Source organism: Drosophila sulfurigaster, chromosome X, assembly GCF_023558435.1.
Source record: "Drosophila sulfurigaster albostrigata strain 15112-1811.04 chromosome X, ASM2355843v2, whole genome shotgun sequence".
In the NCBI taxonomy this organism is placed as follows: domain Eukaryota; kingdom Metazoa; phylum Arthropoda; class Insecta; order Diptera; family Drosophilidae; genus Drosophila; species Drosophila sulfurigaster.
This window is the reverse complement of record NC_084885.1, coordinates 23,458,259-23,473,063: the sequence shown is the minus strand read 5'-3', so window position 1 is coordinate 23,473,063 and position 14,805 is coordinate 23,458,259. Positions and strand designations below refer to the sequence as shown.

The window sequence follows — 14,805 nt, the reverse complement described above, 5'->3', positions numbered from 1 at the left end:
GAGCCGAAGAACGAAAGGTGAATCCTATTATTTAAAATTATGAGGGCACTGAAATGGTTAGAAGAAATTATCCAAGATGGCGATTAACTTTTCGCTCGGTATGAAGAATGTCGCACTTTTTCCAATGTATTTTAAAAATATACCAAAATACCAGGCAAACACATCGATACTAGCTATAAACAAAATGTTATCGTTTTTAACATCGATAGATTGTCTATCTCGTAGCCCTTCCAATGAAAATTTAGCACTCTGGTTTCAGTGTTCAAACAGTGCAGACGATTTTTAGCAAGTGCAATATTAAAATAAAGATAACTTGAATTAATTTATAGTGCGTCAAAGTAAATAAAAGGTATGTACATATACATATAGATATAGAAATAGTTATATATTAATAGTAGTACATAAAGAACTCTCTAGAAACACATCAATTTATATTGAAGTTCGTTGATTAATAACTCACCACAATGCAGTTGCAGCAACAAAAGAGAACAAAGAAAAATACATACAATACATGCACACAATTGTTGTGTATGTGTGTATTATGGTAATGATTAGTTACTGCAGAAAAGACATCTGCAGTGCTAATTTAAATTTGTTTTGTTCATTTCCTGTTTTGCAAAACGGGAAGTGTAAATATAAATATAACAAAGAAATGAAAATTTCTTGTTGACGCATACACATGCAATATGCGCATTTGAAACGCCATTTTTTTCATTCGACTTCAAAATGGCGACAAAGGTAATGAAAAAGTGCAGTAAAGTAAAATGGTGCATACGCATATACTAGTGTGTATGTGTTCTGTGTGCATTGTATGGGGTTGATTAGAAAAACCGATTAGTCATCGTCTGGCATTGAAACGAGTGGTGAAATTAAGAGTCGATAAACATTTTAGCACCCGTTATGTTATCGCAAAGTGCCTCAACTAATATTAACTGTTGGGTCAGGGGGCCGAGACGACGCCAATGCTCTAATTAACAAAACTAGGTCACGACGCAGAAAAAGTTACTGCGCACTTTCTTTTCCAACCCAGTGTTGTGTGTATTCAAAATTACCAGGAAATATAAAATCCCCCACTTGGAAAAACAAAATAAAATGAGTTCCAAGAACTACCCATAAGAATTTTTTTCTCCAAATTTATGCTTTTAAAAAATTAAATAATAATCGTAATTCATGAGCAACAAATAAATTAAGCTTATAGTTTTTATTTACCAAGACCCCAACGGAAAACGCCTTTTATAAATAAATTGATGTTTTAACCCTTATTTTTTTTAAAGGAACAGGAAATATGCAGATCTTTGTAAAGACATTGACTGGCAAGACCATTACCTTGGAGGTTGAGCCCTCTGATACCATCGAGAACGTCAAGGCCAAGATCCAGGACAAGGAGGGTATTCCCCCAGACCAGCAGCGTTTGATCTTCGCCGGAAAGCAGTTGGAGGATGGACGTACCCTCTCCGACTACAACATCCAGAAGGAGTCAACCCTTCACTTGGTGCTCCGTCTGCGTGGTGGCATGCAGATCTTCGTCAAGACCTTGACTGGTAAGACCATCACCTTGGAGGTTGAGCCTTCTGATACCATCGAGAACGTCAAGGCCAAGATCCAGGACAAGGAGGGTATTCCCCCAGATCAGCAGCGTTTGATCTTCGCCGGAAAGCAGTTGGAGGATGGACGTACCCTCTCCGACTACAACATCCAGAAGGAGTCAACCCTTCACTTGGTGCTCCGTCTGCGTGGTGGCATGCAGATCTTCGTCAAGACCTTGACTGGTAAGACCATCACCTTGGAGGTTGAGCCTTCTGATACCATCGAGAACGTCAAGGCCAAGATCCAGGACAAGGAGGGTATTCCCCCAGATCAGCAGCGTTTGATCTTCGCCGGAAAGCAGTTGGAGGATGGTCGTACCCTCTCCGACTACAACATCCAGAAGGAGTCAACCCTTCACTTGGTGCTCCGTCTGCGTGGTGGCATGCAGATCTTCGTCAAGACCTTGACTGGTAAGACCATCACCTTGGAGGTCGAACCCTCTGACACTATCGAGAACGTCAAGGCCAAGATCCAGGACAAGGAGGGTATTCCCCCAGATCAGCAGCGTTTGATCTTCGCCGGAAAGCAGTTGGAGGATGGACGTACTCTCTCCGACTACAACATCCAGAAGGAGTCAACCCTTCACTTGGTGCTCCGTCTGCGTGGTGGCATGCAGATCTTCGTCAAGACCTTGACTGGTAAGACCATCACCTTGGAGGTCGAGCCCTCTGACACCATTGAGAACGTCAAGGCCAAGATCCAGGACAAGGAGGGTATTCCCCCAGATCAGCAGCGTTTGATCTTCGCCGGAAAGCAGTTGGAGGATGGTCGTACCCTCTCCGACTACAACATCCAGAAGGAGTCAACCCTTCACTTGGTGCTCCGTCTGCGTGGTGGCATGCAGATCTTCGTCAAGACCTTGACTGGTAAGACCATTACCTTGGAGGTCGAACCCTCTGACACTATCGAGAACGTCAAGGCCAAGATCCAGGACAAGGAGGGTATTCCCCCAGATCAGCAGCGTTTGATCTTCGCCGGAAAGCAGTTGGAGGATGGACGTACTCTCTCCGACTACAACATCCAGAAGGAGTCAACCCTTCACTTGGTGCTCCGTCTGCGTGGTGGCATGCAGATCTTCGTCAAGACCTTGACTGGTAAGACCATCACCTTGGAGGTCGAACCCTCTGACACTATCGAGAACGTCAAGGCCAAGATCCAGGACAAGGAGGGTATTCCCCCAGATCAGCAGCGTTTGATCTTCGCCGGAAAGCAGTTGGAGGATGGACGTACTCTCTCCGACTACAACATCCAGAAGGAGTCAACCCTTCACTTGGTGCTTCGTCTGCGCGGTGGAAATTAAATTTGAACACAAGAAGTTGCTGCGATTATTACTGACTTCGCTTAGCAACCTTTAGTCGTCTAAAGTGTATTCACAGTAATTAATATTCCATGTAATTTGCAAGTTAATTGATAAAGATATATTCAATGGTAAAAATAATAATAAAATTCATTTGTGTGCATTAAAAAATGTGTCTTATTGTTATTGGAGTATTTGGGTTGAGTCCTAAGGAGCAATGGGGAGCACAGTAACAGTCCCAAGTTTACAGCGACTGTTATTATGTTAACTAACAGTCAATCAGATGTTTGAATATCACTGTTAGAAGTAACAGCACTTGATCAAAGATTGTTTATGATATTTTTGTTAAAGATTTTGATTTAATTAGCAGTTGAACCAGTACAGCAATAAAACTATAACAACTTTTAGGGAAAACTCATTCAGGTCATAACCTAAGGACATATTTAATGTAGTTCCCATTTGAATAAACGTTTTGGCGAAACCTTGACGCTGTCAAAAATGAAGTAAATATTATAATACAAATTTGTTGTCGTTCGTTGTGAATATTTAGAATAAAATAAATTAGAAGTTTGCTTTGAATTTGTATAATACAAAAAATATGTAAATTAATATTCGCATAATATATTTTGGTATTTTCCGGCGCAAATTATTGGAATGTAGTGCGGAATATTTTGAAAAGCGAGTTGCGGTCACACTGCCAGCGATTGCAGGCATCCACAGATTGTTTCACTACAGACTGCAGTTAATTTAATAGCTACAACTCGATCAAAATGAGCAAGGAAATTAGTTTGGCCACCGTTAAGGAGCACAGCAAACCCAACGATCTGTGGATTGTGATTGACAATAAAGTCTACGATGTGACCAAGTTCCGACTTGAAGTAAATAGAACGCAATATACAATTCGATTTACGCATTCACATGATGTGTTCACCTCTCTACCTATCTCTTCCGCTCTCTCTCTCTCTCGCTTTAGCATCCTGGTGGCGAGGATTCGTTGACATCGGTGGCTGGAACCGATGCAACCACGGATTTCAATGATGTTGGTCACAGTGCGGAAGCACGGTAACAATAAATGCAATTCAATTTATTCGATTTGATAATTATATTGTATTTTTGTGATTTTAGTGAGCTACTAAAGAAATTCTATATTGGCGATTTGGCTGCCAGTGATATTAAAAATAAGAAGCCGCCAGTTGGGTGAGTTTAAAGTCAACGAGCGAACAATTCAAGAACATAACCAACAAATATGAATCGATGTGCGATTAACAAAGCATTCCAAGCATGACTATTAAGCTGCATTCCATTTAATCAGAAACAACAGCAACAGCATCATCATCATTGTCATCTAATTAAACAACTAATTATCACAATCTCTAATCTGCTGCATGACTCAGCACGCAAACTTGGAACTGGTTTATTCCTTTCTCTTTCTCTGTCTTTCCGCCTCCCCTTGCATGCCCTCTCTCTTTTTCATTTGCTTTGCTCTTATCCATTGTACATTGATTCGCAACAAACAAAATTTCCAGTGATTGCGATTACATGTGGATGCCATTAGAAAACGCCATTCACAATGCATGTGTGAAACTCAAATTCAAAATATTCTATTCCAAATTTCATCCATTTTGAAATTTCCCCCATTTAAGGAGTATTAGTATTTAATATGAGACTTTCGTCTGGTTGTTTTTTTTACTCAGCAAGTATTTTTTAGGAGTCTCTTTAATAGCTAATGTGCATGTTGCTGGTGGCATTCAAATTATATTTTAATTGGTTTACTCTGGGTTATATTTTTGCGAGCTTCACAAATAGGCGTTAAATTGGAAGTTATTTTAGTTGTTGAGCTATTAAAAGCATAGCCAAGGTCATGAAGGACAAACATCTATGCATGTTTTATTGGGTTAGTGGTAAGAAACTGGTTGAATATAATATAAACTTTAATATGTCATAAAAAACAATTCAATTTTAGAGTTGAGCTACGCTATCATAGAGAATATAAACAAAGTTAGGAACATGAAATTAGTAAAACTTTGTATCTGATTTTTATTTTATTCAAGGTACACGAAATCAGTAAAATTTTGCATCTAAATTTGATTTTTTAAGAAACTCTAAATTAGTAAAACCTTGCATTTGATTTTGATTTTATTTGCAAGCTACAAGAGCTTCTCCAGCACCAAGGTGCGATTCTACAGGAGCTAAGCAAAGCAAAGGATCTTTATACAACTCATTTCTAGACTAGTCGTAAGTGTGCAGTGAACATAAGTGTATATAACTGTAGCATAAAGAATATTATATACGGTATTATATACTATATTTTATACTGTATTATATATGTACTATATTTAATACTGTACTATATACTATATTTTATACTGTATTATATACTATATATCAAGCACTTATTGCATGTTATTTCTCGTTTTTTGCACGTCTCTCTCTCTCTCGGTTCGTTTATTTCTTCTCTCTTATGCTTGTTTTTGCAAATTCTCTTTTGTTTCTCGATTGTTGGAAATAGTGCCACTCCCACTACTGACACAAGTGAATGCGGTGTTGATGCCACGCCTCCTGCTGCCCCCAAACAATGTTGCATTTTGCATTAATCCGTTTCCCATTTCCTAATCCTCCTCCCCCTATCCTTATTAATACTAATTGATGATCCCAAATGATATATTGTTAAATATGTTTTACGTCTTCTTTTCTCTTTGTGATATTCTTGCTGCAGTTGCAGAGAAATTGGCATCGCTGTGGGCGCTATTTTATTGGGCATGGCCCTCGTCTATGTGATCAAGCGTGGAACGGCCAAAAACTGAAGAACTGACGATGATCAGCGGACCAAAACAAACAAACAACTTACAATAAACGAAAAGGATATTATTCAGTGTGTGCTTAACCTCATTCCGTGCTGACCACAGAACAAACAAATAGTCGTAAAGTTCTTTGATATTACATTTGTAAAGCTTGTTGATATTTGAACAAAAAAAATACGAAAACGATAAAAATAAAGCCAATACGTTACGTTATATTCGATAAAGGTCTGTCTCTTTCTAAGCGGTGTTATGTTATCGATAACGCTGCTAAAGTTACCATTACCATATTTTCTTTCTCGCTCTTCCGCATGAAAGGAATGCAATTGCATTTAAACTGCATAGCAAAAAAAAATCCCATCGCTCCGTATCATCCCTTTCGTTATTTAAATTAAATATAATAATAAAAAAGTTGCATTTATCAGAAAAAAGTTGAAATTTATTTCATCTTTGCGGCTTTTCATTTTCTTTTGCGCAACCCGCTCACAACAGTATTTTTAGTTTTTGTTTTTTTTGCAAACATTCGCCGATCAAAACTGTTACTTAACATGGCGCTGTTAAATTTAGCATACGGCTTAACATGCCTATGTAAAATGCATGTTATGTGTGTGTGTTTGTGTGTTGAAAACATATCTATTGCAATAATATTTACGTTTTATTTGTTGTTTGTATATTGTATAATAATATATATAATATTAATGCTTGTTTTCTTTTAGGAGTTGCGTTTGTTGTTTTTGAGTTGTCCATTTTTTGCTTAATATTTGTTTTGTGAGTGTACAAGAAGTGTGTGTTTGTTTTGTTTTGTTTTTGTAATATACTTAATGCCTTATGTATATTTCTAGTTTTTTTTTTGCGTATAATTAAATCCTCCTCTCTCCTCTCTCCTCTCTCCGCCAATGCCCTAGCTCTAGTTCTCATCGTAGAGGGGCGTGGCATCGCCCAGATTCATGGAGTGCGGCGAGGTATTTGTGCGCGGCGTGCTGCGCACCGATGACTTGGAAGTGCTGCCACCTCCCACTGCTCCACCTGTTGCTCCACCAGCACCAGTTGCTCCTCCTGCTCCACCAGCCGCCGACGATGTGGCAACGCTACTGGCGGCAGCAGCAGCGGCAGCACTGCGACTGCTGCTGCTTGTGTGATACTCATTGGTGGGCGTGGAGCCAGCGCCGAGGCCGAGCTGTGACGATGAGGACGACGATTGCTGGGATTGCGACTGCTGTGATTGTGATTGGGATTGCGATTGTGTTGTGGTTGGCTTGCGACGTGCCCACGAATCGTTGGCCAGCTGCCAGTCGAGGTTCTCTTTGGCACGTTGCTGCTGATGTTGATGCTGCTGCTGTTGATGTTGATGGTGTTGCTGATGTTGATGCTGATGATGTTGCTGATGGTGTTGCTGACTCTGATGATGATGGTGGTGATGGCTGCTCTGATGATGACTGCTGCTGCCGCTGCTGCTGTACGCATTCGGTGGCGCACCCATGTCATAGTAACGTGGCGTCCCTCCGTAATGTTGTTGTTGCTGATGGTGTCGCTGCTGCTGCTGCTGTTGCTGCTGCTGATGATGATGCTGACTGCTGCTCGACTGCGAGCTGGGACTGGGCACATTGTGACCATATCGGGGCGTCTGTGTGCCATGCGGCGTATAGGGAGTCATGAACGGTGTCTGACCGCTGGGCGTATACGGTGTATTGATGTGGGCCGCAAAGCTCGGAGTGCTCCCACTGCCATAGGGATGATGGGACATCGAATTGCCCCCGCCGCCGCCGCCAGAATTGTAGCCGCCGGCCATGGAATGCGTTAGGGAGTAGGCACTGCCACCGGAACTATTGCGGAGCATATGATCACCGCCGCCCATGCCGCTGCTGCTGCTGATCCCGCTGCGCGGTGTCCCGCCCGAGACGCTGCCAGCGCTGCTAAAGGCGCCACTGCCCCCGCCGCCGCCTCCCAAGCCGCTCAGCGAACTGAGCGACGCTATGGCCGGTGGTCGCATCAGTCCGCTCGGTGTATTGTTGCCCGCCGGTGTGCTGGACTGGACAATTGAGCTGCTGCTGCTCGTGTGCGTGGGCGCATCCAGCCAATGCTCCTTGAACCAGCGCAACAGACTGCTCACGGTATCAAAGATTTGGCCACGAAAACGATAACCCTCAGGCATCACGGTGACGTACTCGTGTCGCACCTTCGTCTTGGGCAGATAGGAGAGTAGGAATTTCCCCGGCATGCTCTTCGATGCGCTGAAGAAGTAGTGTATCTTCTTGGGATCCCGTTGCTTCTCCTCGCGCAATATCTGTTCCATAAAGTCGCGCTCGTTGACATTCTCGGGCGCCGTATTCGGTTTATAGTATTTGTATTGGAGGAGTTCGCGTGCGGCCACCGCCATGGGATTAATGTGGCGAGCGATGATCTCATCGAGATCCTCAAACTCTTCGGTGCCAATCCACAGGCTGCGACCCAAACTATAATCATTCTCTTTGCCCTCCTCACGCACATCGATGTGCTGGAAAATGTCATCGGCCACCTTCCAGGTGGCGGTCAAATGATCCTTGGACTTGCTGCTCGGTCGCAGAGCAACCTCACCCTGATCCGCTTCCGCGAGCATTGCGATCACTTCCGCATACGATTTGTTGAAGAAACTCGGATGCGCGATGACGCGACGCGCGTACGTTTTGCGTTTCATTGCCTTCGCCTTGGCGTCGGTGACTTTGCGATTGTCGAGCTCCTCGGTGACGAAATCGTAGAAGGCATCGCGACGCGGTCGCCACTCGTTGTTCACGTCCTTGAGATCGGCCGTCTTGCAACTGCAATCGACCGAGAACCGATCGATGTCAATCTTAATGATGCGCACGTGTATCGTTTGCGAGACCCGAACACGTTCCTCCGGATTGCGCACCTGTTTATCTGACAGATTCTTGATGTGTATGAAACCCGGCAAACCGTTTTCGAGTCGCACCCGCACACCCGACGCTTGACCCGGACAATTGTTGTCATCGAAATGATTCCACACATCGGAGAGTTCGGGGAAATCATCCTTATTACAGAACGGACACTGCCAGCTATCCGTATCCTCGATGCGCACCGGATTCGCGTGATCCAGTTGATCGCCCTGCGGCCGACGATAAGTGAAACCCGTGACCATTGCCGTCACACATTTGCCCACATAGAACGAATCGGGCGTCTCTTTAGTTAACATATCGAAGAGCTCCTCGCTGCTCGGTTTCGTGTACGCCGCTCGATAGTCCTTGTACAGACTGCTCAACTCGTTGCGTATGTCGTAGAGCGTAATGCTCTTGCTGCCGAATCCCTGACGTTCCAGCTCCACCGCAAACGCATCGAGATCCAAGTCCTTCAGTCGCTCCGGTGACTCGAGTATCTCCTCCAAAGCACCGGCCGGATTCGTTTCCTCATCGTCGTACTCCATGGCATCGATGGCCATTTTGCGCGCCCATTCATACGTCTCGGGATGCACTCGGGACCCGTCCAAGACCTCCACATACGCCTCGGTGCTGTCGCCCAGCGAACTCGTATCGATCTTGATGAAGCCGCTGCAATTGATGAACACCTTCGGTCCCAGATGGCAAACCGTGACCAGTTGTGTGCGATTCTCGAGCCGTTGATTGCTCTGCTTCAGGAGTTTGAGCAACGCTTGACCCTTGCGGGGTCCGAGACCGCAAATGTACTGCAGCAAATTCACCGTACGCGAATTCTGCACCATCATATTGATGTCGAGACCCACTTCGCTCGTCCGATTGATGAACTCCAGACTGAGTTGCTCCAACAGCAATTCACGGGGCACTCGCTCCTGCAGCGGATGATAGCGGAGACACAGGATCTCATCGTCCGCATCGCACAGCTGCGAATACTCGACGAGGGGATCCTGCATTTTGCGTGCCAGCGATGCGGCTTGCTTCAACAGCGGCGGATACTCTTTGAAATCGGCTTCACCCTTCTTCGAGTTGGCATAGATTTTGGCCAGCTCATTGTCGACAATCTCGACCTCGATGGGTGGAAATTGTTCGTTCACCTCCAGATCCTTGAGTATCTCCCGTATGTCCGTCTGCAGCATTTGTGCATCCCGCGACTCGGCGCCAATGACCACAATGTGTGGCTTCTTCGACTTGATGAAATCACTCAGCTTGCGCAAATCGGCAATCTTTTGCGCCTTCTCCTCGGCGTTGTGCGAACTCTTGCGCTTGAGGATGCTCGGCAAGCGCAGATAGTCGCTAATATCACCCTCGACGCTGGCGACGGCACAAAACGCGGCCACCGCCGGATCGGGATCGTAGGCCAAACCCAAAGCCCGAATGCCACGCAACGTGCTCCACTCCTCGGAGTTGTGATGCTGGGGCAACTCGGGTTTATACGGCGCCACCTTCAGCCATTTGTAGAGCTTGGCGATGCACGAGCGCAACACAAACTGTTGCGCCTCCTCGTGCAACGTGGCACGCAGCTCCTTGATCAGATCGGGAATAACCCACTTCTTAAGCGCCAACTCAACGCATTCGGCACGCAGCGCATTCCACTCGAGCACGTTCGTGGCGAACTGATCGAGGTGATACAATTGTGTGGCATCCGTCACATAGTCCGTCGGCTGGCCATTGGCATTCGCATTGCCCTCGAACTCATCGAGGAACGTGAGCTCCAGCAGTTTCTCCTCCTCGGCCATCAGGAGTTTGATGAACTGATCGCCAAAGAGATCGCCCACCGGTTTCTTAGCCACATACTTCATCGAATAAACGGGCGAGTTCTCATCGATCAGGACCATGCCATTCTTGGTGGGTCGGATATTGAGACGCGCCCGATCAAAGTACACCTCACGCATCGTTTTGCGCAACAGCGGCTCCTGGGCCAATTGACGAGCAACCACATATTTGGCAGCGTGCAGCACCTCGTCGACGGTCATGAAACGGGGCGAGAGATACTGCTTGGCCAGATCGGTGGGACTGAGACTCTCCTGATTCACCTCGTTGCGCTGATAATTGTCACGCAAATTCTCCGCAAACTGTTCGGGCGTCAAACCCACATGCTTGGCAAAGCCACAGATGCCCGCCTTGCGGAACACCGCATAGGGACTGCTGTTGGGTGCCTGTTTCAGCTGTTCATCGGCGGCGAGCTGGAGTTGTTCGGCCTCCTCGAGATCGAGGGCATCGCTATTGGGTTGTTCGCCATCGGCATCGCTGTTGTTCGCCGCCCTTTTGCGTGCTTCGCGTCGCTCTTGCAACTGTTTCCGACGCTGTTCCGCCTGCATTTTGGGCAACTCATGCGAGTAGTTGAGCAGAAAATACATGTGCACATCCTTCAGCTCCTCCATCGATTGCACATCGTTCAAACGCTCAAAATCACTGTCCAACATCAGGCGAACATCGTCGGGTAACGGTTTATCGGGATCATCGCACAGCGTTTCCAATTGAAATTGTCGCATCTTCTCAAACAAGAGTTTCAATTTGCGTTTCCGCTCGTTGAGCTGACACCAACGTTCGTCGTAGTAATACACCTTCCACAGATCATCGATATTCAGCTCGGGTTTTACGTACTCCTTGCGATAGAACGCAATGAACGGCACCTCCAACTGTTGATTGCGCAGAAACTCCAGCGTTTGCTTTATCTTACCCACAGCCGTCGGTGGTTTGCGCATCTTCTCTCGGTTATCGGATTTCTCTTGCTCCGAAACAGTTTGTTTGCAGAACGCAAAGCGATAAATCCAATTCGCCTCATCGTCCAGCTCATGTGAACCCTCCGGCACCGGTGTGACGGGCACTTGACGGAGCTGCATCCGTTCGGGAATATCGGTTTTGCGTATCTCATTGTCGAGATCGGTGAAATGTCCGCGCTTGAGTTCGCTCGGCTCGTAAATGTCGAAGATGGTCTTTTTGGTCGCCTTCTTTTTGGGGGCCTTCTTCTTTTTCGCCGCACGAAATTCATCGCCGGGCAAATCCTCGTCGTACTCATCGCCCTCGGACTCGTCCTCGTATTCGTCCTCCTCGGGCTTGTAGAAATCATCGTAGTCAAAGTCAACGCCAAAGATGTCCTGACCCTCCTGCAGCGATCTGTATTACGAGAAGTAAGCAGAATGGCACTTGAATAAAAGTGTGTAAGAGTTTCTTGGAAACAAATTGACACTAAATAAAAGTGTGTAAGAGTTTCCTTTCGAAACAAGCACAGTAATTACTACTAAATAAAAGTGTGTAAGAACTTTCTTGCAACACAAATTGTCACTTCAATAAAAATTTGCTTTCCAATCTTGGAGATAAATTGTCCTTTGAATAAAATGTGTGTAAGTATTTCCTATCTAGTCTTGGAGACAAGCAACTCTTTAAAAAAGTTTTACCAATGCGCGAATTGTTAACAAAAATACATCTTAAACTTGCCACAAACTACTTTTAACTATGAATCACATTTAAGAACGATTTGCAAAACATTTTATACACACTCTCTCTCTCTATTTAGACGTTGATTTACTATCGACAATACCCTTAAAATGCCCATCAAAATACATTTCTGAACAGATTGTATTAATCGGAAACCGCAAACAATTTATAAGACATTGGGGAACTAAGAAAATAAACTGATAATGGAAAAATATATTTTATACTAATAGAAAACAAATATTTGTATGTATGCAAAGATTAAAATAACTAAATACTAAATATTGTAATATACAATATGATTGAAATTCTAGATAAATAAATGCAATACAAAATCGCAAATTGAAATATTGAAAACTACAGAAACCTAAATTCGATAGACAAGCTTGTTGGTATAAAGTATCTTCGATTGACAATTGTATTACATGAATCCCAATCTAATCTATAGGATTACAAATTGTATTGCACAATAAATTGGACAGCTCATTAATTAGTTGTCTCGAAAACAAATTTCTATACAAAAACCAACTAAATGCCATAGGAGATAATCAAGTAAATGACAAGCTGTATTTTACTACAGTTTGCACTTAAAAATCAAATGATTTTATAGCTGACTGGCACTACACAATGTAATGTAGATTAAACTAAGCACAAAACTGTAGAAGAAAGAAGCTGAACTATAACTATTCGACTCTCCACTTAAATTTCATTCTATAGCAAACTATTTTGAGTGACAATTTAGTTCAAGTTTCACCATAACTAAATGCTACTTACGCATCTGTAAAGATGGGCTTGCGTTTCTTTTTCTTTTCAGCAATGGGACGTCCATTGTCGTCCACAATAAAATCATCGGCATCGGACTCGCTGTCCTCGTCATCAAAGGCATCCGCCTCACGAATACTGCGCTCACTGCGACGCTCTATGCTCTGCTATAAAATGAATTCATTATTAATCGTTTGCATATGATTTTCTTTAAAATATTGTGCAGCTTACATCATCGTTCTCATCGAAGAGCTGCTCGGCGATTTGTTCACGTGCCAATCCCTCATCCACGTGCTGTTCCTCGCCATCGCTTTCGTTGTCATGAATGCGTCGCAGGCGCTTGAAACGTTTCTACACCAAGAAAAACAAAAACAAATTCTATGAACTAATATTCATTTATAAACAATTTGCTCTCTACACTTACCCGACGTTCGACTTTGACGCCCAAATTCTCCTCAATCAGATCGTAATCATCGTCCTCTAAACGATCATCTAAATCATCATCTTCGTGCTTTTTACGCTTCTTGCCACTTCCTCCACCTCCCTCTTCATCACCGCCACTCGCCGTGTCTGAGTCATTGTCGCTGCCGTCGTCCTCCTCAATGGGATTGTCATCAATCAGATCCTTGAGTTCTTCGCGCAAGCGTTCATCATCATCTAAACAAAATTTAAATTTATTATTGCATTTACATTCATCATCAGCTGCATTTTTATAGTTTTTTTTAGTTATTTTATTAGCATCTTTTAAATAAGTGTATTCGTAATCTGTCTGTCTGTCTGTCCGTCCGTCTATATAAATGCCTAGATCTAAAATATTAAAAGAGCTAGAGCCAACAAAGTTACTGACAATAGCTAGCTTTATTTTCAAAAACCAATGAATAACAATTTCAGTTGCAGAGCGCTAAATAAATTTAAGTTTTACTCAATTTTGTAAAAATCATTTCCGTATTTCTCTACTAAAATAAAATTACGGTTGGTTACAAACTTCAAAATTATGTAGAAAATCAAGTATAATGCAAAAATACATACCAAACATAAAATGTGTTAAAAAGTGCAAGATAGAGTATCTAATAGTTCAGTACACTCGACTATGTTTTAGTTTTCGGTTTTGCTTTTTTTTCGCCTTGCCCAACACGGGCTAACAAACATAACCTCAAAGTGGTAAACAAAACGTCGACACCTGCGCGGCCCCCAAAATGCATATAATGTGTTTATATACATAACTATATATACATATATTCGATAGTGCAACACTGGGAAATGTTTCTTTTTTCTTTGATTTAAGCAAAAGCGAAGGGGAAAGGTAAACTGATTTAGCTGCTTGCGGGCGGGCAAAAAAACTACAAGAGATTTTTGCGATTGCGAAATTAGGCGGGAGTTGTTTGTAGTCCACAGACAATAGAAAAACACACACGAAACAAATACATACCTTCTTCCTCTTCACTGCTGTCGGAGACTGCGGCTTTTAATTTTTTCAGCTTTTTGCGTTCATGCACATCCAACTCTTCCTCGTCCTGTTAAATTGAAAAGAAAGAAAAAATGCAATATATATATATATGTCCTCACACATACACTCATACACACACGCGCAACACACGCAAACCGACGAGAGCAAGCGAAATAATTTAGCATTTAGCGCGGCAGCGGCGGGGCGCTAATGAGAAAATAATACAAACAAACATACCTCGGATTCTGAGGCATCGGAGTCCAGAAATTCAGCCATTGTAATAAATTAAATAACTAAATTATATGCTAAAAACGAATTTAACTAAAATGAATACACAATAAACGTCGCTTGCAGTGTCACAATAAAAAAAAAATTTGCTCATCAAGAAGCAGAAACGTCAAAACGTTGTGTGCACAGCCAGTAGTGTTGGAAAAGCGCATGCCGCTCTCTCGAAAACACCGCACTCTATACGATAGTTATCGATTGTAATCGTCATGTACAGCAATGTTATTAAGCAGAACAGCGTGCTGCTCACCGGCATAAATCAGTACTAAT

General features: G+C 43.4%; 3 protein-coding genes across 5 annotated transcripts; 2 read left to right on the top strand and 1 right to left on the bottom strand.

Moving 5' to 3' along the window:
* Positions 1-202: 202 nt before the first annotated feature.
* On the top strand, positions 203-3,055 carry LOC133848690 (polyubiquitin-C). Its single transcript, XM_062284347.1, has 2 exons — positions 203-347; positions 1,274-3,055. The coding sequence occupies exon 2, from the start codon at positions 1,286-1,288 to the stop codon at positions 2,885-2,887; it is 1,602 nt and encodes a 533-aa protein (XP_062140331.1). The 5' UTR covers positions 203-347; positions 1,274-1,285; the 3' UTR covers positions 2,888-3,055.
* Positions 3,056-3,400: 345 nt separating this feature from the next.
* On the top strand, positions 3,401-5,909 carry LOC133848693 (cytochrome b5). Of its 2 annotated transcripts, none has more exons than XM_062284352.1 (4): positions 3,401-3,762; positions 3,858-3,946; positions 4,010-4,081; positions 5,394-5,517. In XM_062284352.1, exons 1-4 carry the CDS (start codon positions 3,655-3,657, stop codon positions 5,476-5,478), a joined length of 354 nt encoding a protein of 117 aa, XP_062140336.1. In that variant the 5' UTR covers positions 3,401-3,654; the 3' UTR covers positions 5,479-5,517. The 2 variants fall into 2 exon arrangements, with proteins under 2 accessions (XP_062140336.1, XP_062140335.1); XM_062284351.1 differs by lacking the exon at positions 5,394-5,517 and adding an exon at positions 5,601-5,909 and having other exon boundaries at positions 3,410-3,762.
* Positions 5,910-6,472: 563 nt separating this feature from the next.
* On the bottom strand, positions 6,473-14,645 carry LOC133849447 (transcription elongation factor SPT6). Of its 2 annotated transcripts, none has more exons than XM_062285544.1 (6): positions 14,488-14,645; positions 14,233-14,317; positions 13,228-13,460; positions 13,035-13,154; positions 12,816-12,970; positions 6,473-11,723 (listed from the first exon to the last, which is right to left on the bottom strand). In XM_062285544.1, the coding sequence occupies exons 1-6, from the start codon at positions 14,524-14,526 to the stop codon at positions 6,590-6,592; spliced, it is 5,766 nt and encodes a 1,921-aa protein (XP_062141528.1). In that variant the 5' UTR covers positions 14,527-14,645; the 3' UTR covers positions 6,473-6,589. The 2 variants fall into 2 exon arrangements, with proteins under 2 accessions (XP_062141528.1, XP_062141529.1); XM_062285545.1 differs by having other exon boundaries at positions 12,816-12,967.
* Positions 14,646-14,805: the final 160 nt, after the last annotated feature.

Coding starts and splice junctions, on each gene's coding strand:
- LOC133848690 (XM_062284347.1), top strand. CDS start 1,286: ATGCAGATCTTTGTAAAGACATTGACTGGCAAGACCATTACCTTGGAG.
- LOC133848693 (XM_062284351.1), top strand. CDS start 3,655: ATGAGCAAGGAAATTAGTTTGGCCACCGTTAAGGAGCACAGCAAACCC. Junction 3,763..3,857: donor TGACCAAGTTCCGACTTGAA/GTAAATAGAACG, acceptor CTCTCGCTTTAG/CATCCTGGTGGCGAGGATTC. Junction 4,082..5,600: donor AATAAGAAGCCGCCAGTTGG/GTGAGTTTAAAG, acceptor TTCTTGCTGCAG/TTGCAGAGAAATTGGCATCG.
- LOC133849447 (XM_062285544.1), bottom strand. CDS start 14,526: ATGGCTGAATTTCTGGACTCCGATGCCTCAGAATCCGAG. Junction 14,318..14,487: donor CCGATGCCTCAGAATCCGAG/GTATGTTTGTTT, acceptor TCAATTTAACAG/GACGAGGAAGAGTTGGATGT. Junction 13,155..13,227: donor GCGTCAAAGTCGAACGTCGG/GTAAGTGTAGAG, acceptor TTCTTGGTGTAG/AAACGTTTCAAGCGCCTGCG.